Source organism: Silene latifolia, chromosome Y, assembly GCF_048544455.1.
Source record: "Silene latifolia isolate original U9 population chromosome Y, ASM4854445v1, whole genome shotgun sequence".
NCBI classification, from domain to species: Eukaryota; Viridiplantae; Streptophyta; class Magnoliopsida; order Caryophyllales; family Caryophyllaceae; genus Silene; species Silene latifolia.
The window spans coordinates 299,221,849-299,230,949 of NC_133538.1; the positions used below are offsets into that span (position 1 = coordinate 299,221,849).

Sequence of the window (9,101 nt, forward strand, 5' to 3'; positions counted from 1 at the left end):
AGTTTCTTCGACTCCTGCTTTCATTAGTGACGATGATTCTTTGTTCACTAAATATTTCAATTTTATTTGTAAAAAGTCGAGGAAATGAAAAAAGGGAAGTAAACTGCCGTTGTATGAAAGTTTTTGCAAGGAGCATGAAAAGGGGGAGCATGAAAAGGGAAAAGATGAAAGGCATGGGGGTTTAGCGTTTGATCTAGAAAAATATAAGGTGGTTTATTCTCGGGAGAAAGGTAAAAATAAGGTCCTTGATGTAGCGGTTGAGAAACCGAATGAGGAGGTGCCAACTAATGACGGCATTGATAATACTGATGTTGAGAATGAAGCTGTGGACTTGAGTAGTGTGGATGACGTTGTTAACAAAGTTGTCAACGAGGCTGTTGTTGGGGATAGAATTCAAGATAATTCTGTTATAAGTGCTTACCTGCTGCATTCAGACGTTTTGCCTGAGCATACATTTTTTGGGAATTGTGGTAGAGGGTGTGATTTAAATTGTGAATCACCCAATCCTGATGCAGATGTAGTTTCTGTTTTTTTGTGCAAGTACAAGGAGCTTTTGCTCCTATTTTAATGCGGAAGAAGACTGTACTTGATTACTGTTTTCTGCACAATCATGACCTACGAATTGGGTAAGCATTATATGTTTTTTGTTCCCTCTCTTTTTTTTCTTTTTTTTGCTAATATATCTACTTTTTAAAAGCTTTTATTGTTGTTTTGGGTTTTTGTCTTTACTATATAATTTGTTTCCATGTGGCAGGGAGGATTTGGTTGTGTTTTCATTTCATCACATGTTAACTCGAGATGACATTATTTCACTGTCTGCTAAGACTATGATCACATCGAACGTGATTGATTCTTTGGTCATTCTTACTTAATGACATGCTTGTCAAGGTCGGGAAAGGGTTATCCCCACAAGAAGTTTTTTTGTACAAGTCATTCGGTATGTGAAATTTTTTTATATTTTTCTCAGATCAAGTAAATTTACAATGGTTATGATGTTATTCTATTGTAGTTACTTGATTATTGTAAAGTATATTAGCTGTTATTTTATTCAGCTAAAACAGTTTTCCTATTCTTCAATTTTCCTATTCTTCAATTTTGTTTATTGTTTCTGTGATTATTCTAATACTGTATTCAGTTATTGTATTATACAAGTTCAATTATTCTATCTTTTTTACAAGTTACAATAACTGAGTTTTCATAATACAATAACTATGTTATCGTAATACAATAATCGATTATTGTATTACAATAACAATGTTATTGTATTACAATAACATAGTTATTTTATTATGAAAACTCAGTTATTGTATTATGAAAGCTGTTATTGTTGTGATAGTTATTGTAAAGCAGAATAGTAGTTATTGTATTTAGTGAACCAAGTTTTTTCAATTGTGATACTTCATTTTCTCTTATAGTGTGGTAATATTTTTCATAGGCTTCTTTGTTTAAGCTTATCAAAGCTGCTGATGATGAGAAAGATTTATACAGAAAGGAAATTTGTAATGTTTGGGACACTGTCATTAAGAACAGCGAAGGTTCTCTTGACATTGGTGCCGATTTGGTAATTTTTCCAATCCTTTCTCTTCTTTCTTTTTTCTGTTGATTATTTTATCGTTGAGAACAACAAAGGTTTATGTACGCCTATTTTATCATGACAGGTTTTTATCCATGTTCATTTTGGAGATCATTTTTTATGTGTTGTTGTTAATTTTGTGGGGAAGACTGTGGACTATCTTGACAATCGTGTATATGATGATTTTGAAGATAGTATCTGGGTGTTGGCTACCAACTCTATTGTATGTACCTTATTATAAGTTTTTGTTTTCATCTACTTCTTTTAGTTATGTTTTTTTTGTTATTGAGTGATGAATTTTGATTTAAAAATGTAACCAGGTTGAAATATTTAGTAGTTATCTTGTCGAGAAAGGTTTTGAAAGAGGCAGTGAAGTCCGCAATTTCAAATTTGAAAATGTGGCTTTTGGGTGGAAATCGGAAGGGTCCCGGAATTTGGATTGTGGTGTTTTTGTCATGATTCATATGATGTTTTATGCTGGGAAGTTGTTCAAATCAGAGTTGCATGACGCATTGAAAAGGATCATATATAGAGCTGAGATAGCTGCCATCTTGGTTTTAGCCGATATTAACAAAATTAGGAAACAATTGTTGGATTTGTTTGATGATTTTACAAAGACAAAGGCACCTTTGCTGTCTGTTTTGCTTGAGAAGCGTAAGCTAGCTAAGTTGGAAGCGGCAAGGGCTGAAGCAGATGCTTTGGAAGCTGTTAGGGTTATGGCAGAGGAACCAGGATGATGGTGTAGGTACTCGGGGCCTGGGAAAAAGAGTATGCCCGATACACCTATGAGCGCCGGGATGATTAGATCAGCCGAGGTAGTAGATGAACTCGATGGTCTTGGTCGCTCAATAAATCGCGGGCAAGGTAGATATAAATCTTGTTGTTGTTTCAAAAGTTATGAGGGCTAACAACAGATATACACGCGCTATGCCAAGCAAGAAGAAACAAGTTGTTGATTATTGTTTCTTGGATGATTACAATCTTGCAAATGAGTATGTTCATTTTTCTCCAAACTCAATGAGAAACAAGTTTGTGTGATTATTCTGATAATGTATTGCAGTTATTGTATTCTACAAGTTCAATTATTCTATCTTTTTTACAAATTACAATAACTGAGTTTTCATAATACAATAACTATGTTAATGTAGTACAATAATCGATTATTGTATTACATTAACATAGTTATTGTATTATGAAAAACTCAGTTATTGTAGCTGGTAGTTATTTTTTAAATATTGTTTTTAAAATATTACTAAGCTTTTTTTTTTTACTCCTTTGCAGTGAACTTTTGTTTTCTACGGGCAATGCTATCTTGGATAGGTTTGATATTCTTTCTACGAAGCCCGAAAATTATACTGAGTTGCGCATAATAGCTGCCTGGTTAGTTGTCTTGAATTTCAAGGAGGTTAAGGAGAAAGAAGCGCCAGTGATGATGTTCCTTGGGACACAACATATGGTATGATCTGTTTTTCATTGTGCAGTTACTATAGAATGTTTAATCATTTATCTTCAATTTTCTTCATAGTTTTATGGTATTTATAGGGAATCTTTGAAGACATGATAGAGCAAGGAGGGGATAGTGATGATGTAACTGGCAGCCAGAAAGACAAGGTTGTGCAGTTTTGGTCCTATTATTTGGGTGAAAATGTTGTAAACTCTGAGACCGATGTAGACCTTGTCTTCATCCCGTTGTCTTTATAGAAGTACTACATTTGTGTTTGTGTGAACTTTATGAACAAGACGGTTGATGTGCTGGACCATACGTCGCATAAAGATTGGGAAAAATGCGATTTTTACAGACTTGCAAAGATTGCAGTACGTTTTTCTAACTCCTGATCATATACAAATGCTATTTGCAATCAGAATTTATTGTATTGCTGTAACAAAGTTATTGTATTGTTTTAAACTTGTTATTGTATAGTCGTGCTTTCTAATTCTTTTTTTTGTTTGTACATGCTGTAGGTTGATTGTTTTTTTGACTTTTTGGAGACAAGGAAAACAGCAAAAGAAGGAGTTCTCATTAACACATTTACATTCGTGAATGTTGATTTTGAATGGAAAGCGAATGTCAAGGCTGATAAGGAATCGGGATTTTTCACCATGTTTCACATGCTCACATGTAAAGGGAAGCACGAGCAAGGATTGTATGCGGCTAAGAAGAAAGTTGAGAGGATTCCTATATGGCTTGAGATGGTGGCTATTTTTTTGATGTCAGATGTCAACGAGTCAAGAGCGTCTCTTTTGGAAGAAGTGGAAATTTTGAGGCGGAGTATATTGGAAGTAGAGAAAGAACTTTTAAAAGACAGAAGATCAGGGAGAAAAAGGGTTAAAACAGCAGCCGTTACTGGTCCTTCTCGGCGAAACACATAAAAGAATAATTGATTGATTATAGATGGAATTAGCAAACAATTCTAGATGGATTTTGTTGGATAATCTAATGTTTTAGATAGCTGTTATTGATTGACTGAACAAATTTGATGTAGCTGTTATTGATTGACTGACCAAGTTAGTGTTTTTGTAAAGCCTTGAAGCTGTTATTGTAATATCTCTAGACAGTTATTCAAATGATCAAATGCAATTATTTTAAAGCTTTCATGTACCTGATTATTGTAAAGCGTTTGCCCAATTATTTTAAAGCTTTCATGTACCTGATTATTGTAAAGCGTTTGCCCAATTATTTTAAAGCATACCTCTGATTATTTTAAAGCTCTCATGTATTTGATTATTGTAAAGCTCCTCCCCAATTATTTTAAAGCATATCTTTGATTATTGTAACAAATTGGCAAGTGCAAAGCATTATCAATTACAGTAAAGCATTATCAAATTAATATATTTATGGAAAAAAATCAGAACGATTGCAAATAAACTCAGCATCAATTATTATAAAGCATAATTGTGATTATTGTATAGTTTTCACATGATTATTCAGTTATTCAAATGATCAAATGCAATTATTTTAAAGCTTTCATGTAGCTGATTATTGTAAAACGTTTGCCCAATTATTGTAAAGCATACCTCTGGTTATTTTAAAGCTCTCATGTATCTGATTATTGTAAAGCTCTTCCCAAATTATTTTAAAGCATATCCTTGATTATTGTAACAAATTGGCAAGTGTAAAGCATTATCAATTACTGTAAAGCATTATCAAATTAATATATTTATGGAAAAAAATCAGAACAATTGCAAATAAACTCAACATCAATTATTGTAAAGCATAATTGTGATTATGCTATAGTTTTCACATGATTATTGTAATAGCGCAAGGTATTATTAAATGAACAAAATCAGAACAATTGCAAACAAATTCAACATCAATTAATGTAAAGCTTAACTTTGATTATTGTAAAAGTCTAACACACTTATTGTAAAGTATACCCCTGATTATTTGTAAAAAAGTCTAACACAATTATTTTGCAATCTTGCGGTTATTATAAAGCATAATATGGATTATTTTAAAACGTAATCTTGATTATTTTAAAGCGTAATGCATTTTTCATTCTTCTTCTTCATGTTCATCCTCCATTTCATTTTCCTCTTCATCTTCTTCCTCCAAAGCATGCTCAACAAACGGATTTGGACAGTTTCTCTTGTCATGGTGTCCCATTTGTTTGCAGTTATTACATAGCCTCTTCGGTTTACTCGCCTTCTCAATTGCCTTATCCTTGTTTGATTTCATTCTCATGCCGCTTCCTTTGTTTTTTGCAATCTTTGGTGGAAGAACAGTAATATTTGATTTTGCTGAATAACCTAAGAGCATTTCTAGTTCTTGATCCTTTGTGAAGCTCTCTTTGGTTGGATTTATTTTCTCTCGGAATTGTAAAAGCATCAAACTTAGCTCCTTGATTTGATTTTCAGGCATCGAGTTAAGAACACTTATTGTTGCATAAAACTATGACCATACCCTTGATAATTCCAACTTTTTCAGATCAGTGGGATCGTAGTCTTGCAATAACTTTCCATCCAGTCCATACAAAGGCTTTCTATATGATTTCTTCATCCATCTAGTTTCGATGTACTGCTCCGGTATGCTTTGCAGTCCTTTTCCTGATATAATCCATATAATGTGTTTACAAAGGATTCCTTTCCTCTCAAACATCTTGCACGTACATGTTGTTTCCTTTGATTCGTTATTGTGAGCAACCTGCATTACAGTGTAGTTATTTTAAAAGGCAAACATAGTTATTATATAGTTCAACATGAATTATTTTATGCAGACTAGCAATTAACACCAAGGTAGAAGTCCTTCAGTTTTTTTATGTTTAATATAATGTTACAAAGTAGTTTTCACATGATTATTAAGTTATTCAAATGATCAAATGCAATTATTTTAAAGCTTTTCATGTAGCTGATTATTGTAAAGCGTTTTCCCAATTATTTTAAAGCATACCTCCGATTATTTTAAAGCTCTCATGTATCTGATTATTGTAAAGCTCTTCCCAAATCATTTTAAAGCATATCCTTGATTATTGTAACAAATTGGCAAGTGTAAAGCATTATCAATTACTGTAAAGCTTTATCAAAGTAATATATTTATGGAAAAAAATCAGAACAATTGCAAATAAACTCAACATCAATTATTGTAAAGCATAATTGTGATTATTGTATAGTTTTCACATGATTTTTTTAATGGTAAAACACGGTTATTGTATTCTTTTATCACAGTTATTGTATGTTAAAGTAAAAAAGACAATTATGTTTGTAAAATTGAATAACCTGAAATATTCTATGCTTCCTGTAGGCATCTTCAACATTTATAATGTGCATGTTTCCTTGCTCAGAAAACCCCCTAACGGCACACGAACAGGGAGCCATTTGCACTTGCTCTTGAAACTCATAGAAAACAGTATGTGTGTAGATTTTTGAGGCATGTTTTTCAATCATTGTCTTAGAAGAAACCTTTGGCAATGTGCTGTCACTTGCAGCATCAAGAAATTTGTGATTATAGCGTTGTTGTTCCATTGCACTCTGAAAACGCAACCAAAATTCTACAAGTGTGCCATCTATGCTCTCAAATCTTTTGAAATAACAGTTTTGACTCTCTCATCTTTGTGTAGTCTTTAAAAGGCAGCCTAAAGGCAAATCCCCAAAGTAAGCATGTATCCATTTGTGCCTTTTGCCATACATGTATGTCAACCAAGTATTATCATTCAACTCAAAGTCATTAATCACTTGAGTCCATTTTTCTTCAAACTCAATGGGTTCCAAGTCAGTATCCCAAACAACTCTGCATATCCGCTCAACAAAGTCAGTCTCCTTACAAATCTGTGACTCAACTTTATCGGTAAGTTTTTTCATTATATGCCACATGCAGTAACGATGTCTTGCTTGCTTGAATACAGAACGCACCCCAAGTTTAATTGCCGGATCTTGATCAGTAAGAATGCACTGAGGTTCCTTGTTTCCCATACAATCAAGGAACTTCTTAAATACCCAAATGAAGGACCCATCGTTCTCATGATCGACAAGTGCAGTAGCAAAAGTCACTGATTTTTTGTGGTTGTCAACACTAGTGAATGGGGTGAAGGCCATGTGGTACTTGTTAGTACCGTAAGTAGGATCAAAGGTGATGGTGTCCCCAAACAAAGAATAATTCATTCTTGCTTGTGCATCTGCCCAAAAGATTTTAGCCAAACAATTATCCTCATCAACTTGGTAAGCATAGTAAAAGCCATCTTGTGATTCAGAAAGTGCCTTTAAATAATCGAGAATCATGTTAGCATCCTTCTCACCTATATAACATTTAATATTTCTTTTGAAGTTCTTGAATTCTGTGAGAGATGCACCAATGTTTGCATACCCATTTGATTGTTCCGCCAGAATTTTAAAAGTCTTGGTAGCCCCGATGTTGAGTTTACAATTGTTAACAATTGTCTGCTTCATGTAAAGGTTAAGTGTTCTTACGTTTTTCTGGAATTCCCGTTCTTTGAGTGAGCAGAGTCTGTGATTATGACCTTCATAAAACGCATCAATGGCATACCCTATTAGCTCCTTAAGGTCATTGAATACAGCACAAAACCGTATTTTTGCCTTGCAACCAAATCTTGTTATTTTTGTTTTCTTTGGCTCTACAGACCTTTTCCTCTACTTTTTCTCTTCTGTGTTTTCAAATTCAACAACAGGTTTTAGTTTTTTGCGATCCTCTTTGAATACATGTCTGTTGCAGGCCATTGATTTTTTGTCTATCAAACCATCACGGAATCTTGTTTGTGTATACTTTCTTGGTATGAAACCACAAGCCACAGCATATAAATTGTAAAACTCTATTGCTTCCTCCAGCTTTACAAACATTAACCCCAGAGCAGGTTTGAAACCATTTTCTACCATCCTATTCCACTCCTCACTGCCACCTGGAGTATATCTCAATCCCAGATTATGGATAGTATTTTCTCCTGTTTCAGACGCAACAGTAGGTGTAGAAAAAGTTGTTGCATTGGTAGTATTAATTTCAATGCCTGGAAACATTAAAACAGGAGAATTGTTATGGTATTATTAATTTCAATATCTTAGATTCTATACAAAACAAAACAATACAACCTCTGCAGCAGCAGTTTTTTTAACGTTATAATGCAGTTATTGTATTATACAAATGCAATTATTCTATCAGAGAGGGGAGTGTTTTAGTGAAATTGGTAGCCTAGTCCACCACAACGCACACACAGTTATTTTAATGTAGTATTAAAGTTATTTCATTATTAAAGAGTAGTTACTGTAAGGATTTTTTTGTCAGATCCTATAAAATAGTATTTATTATGAAAAAAACAATCTCTGCTACAGCAGTTATTTTAACGTTATAATGCAGTTATTGTATTATACAAATGCAATTATTCTATCAGAGAGGGGAGGGTTTTAGTGAAATTGGTAGCCTAGTCCACCACAATGCACACACAGTTATTTTAATGTAATATCAAAGCTATTTTAATACTGTAAAGCAGTTATTGTATTATTGTAATCCAGTTATTAAAATACTAGATATTGAATGATATCATGAATGAAAACCTGCATGCAATTACTGCTATATTATGTAGTTGTTATTATTATTATAATGACAAAATGAGTAACAATATGAAAACAATCTTCATGCAATCGGTAATTTTTACAAAAAACTTATCAACCTAATAACAACAGTTATTATATCACCATTATGTCACAAATTTACACCTGAATTCATCGTTGTTTGATTATCAGCAATATTATCAAGCGAGTAAGCGTTTGATCGTTCGAATTCAAGATCGTTGAGTTTGAAATTTATGGAAAAAACACGTAAATCAAGTCAGAATTTGTTATTTGATTCAATTACTGAAGTTATTTGATTATTAAATCAGAAATAGGAAGAAATATCAATACCTTCAGTCGAATTTGAAGAATTAGGGTTTTCGGAGAATTGTTGATCAAATTTCGAAAAATTGATAGTTTTAATTGAAAAAATCAAAATAATGAATGAATTGTTGATCAAATTTTGTAGAACTGATGAATTTGTTGATCAAAATTTGAAGAACTGATGAAAAAATTTCGCGTGGTTTTGAGATGA

General features: G+C 32.9%; 2 protein-coding genes across 2 annotated transcripts in view; both read right to left on the reverse strand.

The window, feature by feature from the left end:
- Positions 1 to 4,866: 4,866 nt before the first annotated feature.
- Positions 4,867 to 9,101, reverse strand: part of LOC141626931 (protein FAR1-RELATED SEQUENCE 2-like) — a 53,674-nt gene continuing 49,439 nt past the window's right edge. Inside the window, exons 2-3 of the mRNA XM_074440498.1 lie at positions 6,287 to 8,025; positions 4,867 to 5,714 (exon numbers count right to left, since the gene is read on the reverse strand). Of these exons, the coding sequence (XP_074296599.1) occupies positions 5,463 to 5,714; positions 6,287 to 6,532 (498 nt within the window). The 5' untranslated portion in view covers positions 6,533 to 8,025 and the 3' untranslated portion in view covers positions 4,867 to 5,462. The remainder of the gene's footprint in view (positions 5,715 to 6,286; positions 8,026 to 9,101) is intronic.
- The window catches only part of LOC141631007 (protein FAR1-RELATED SEQUENCE 5-like), a 5,907-nt gene continuing 3,419 nt past the window's right edge, over positions 6,614 to 9,101 (reverse strand). Inside the window, exons 2-4 of the mRNA XM_074443735.1 lie at positions 7,788 to 8,025; positions 7,647 to 7,668; positions 6,614 to 7,561 (exon numbers count right to left, since the gene is read on the reverse strand). Of these exons, the coding sequence (XP_074299836.1) occupies positions 6,614 to 7,561; positions 7,647 to 7,668; positions 7,788 to 8,025 (1,208 nt within the window). The remainder of the gene's footprint in view (positions 7,562 to 7,646; positions 7,669 to 7,787; positions 8,026 to 9,101) is intronic.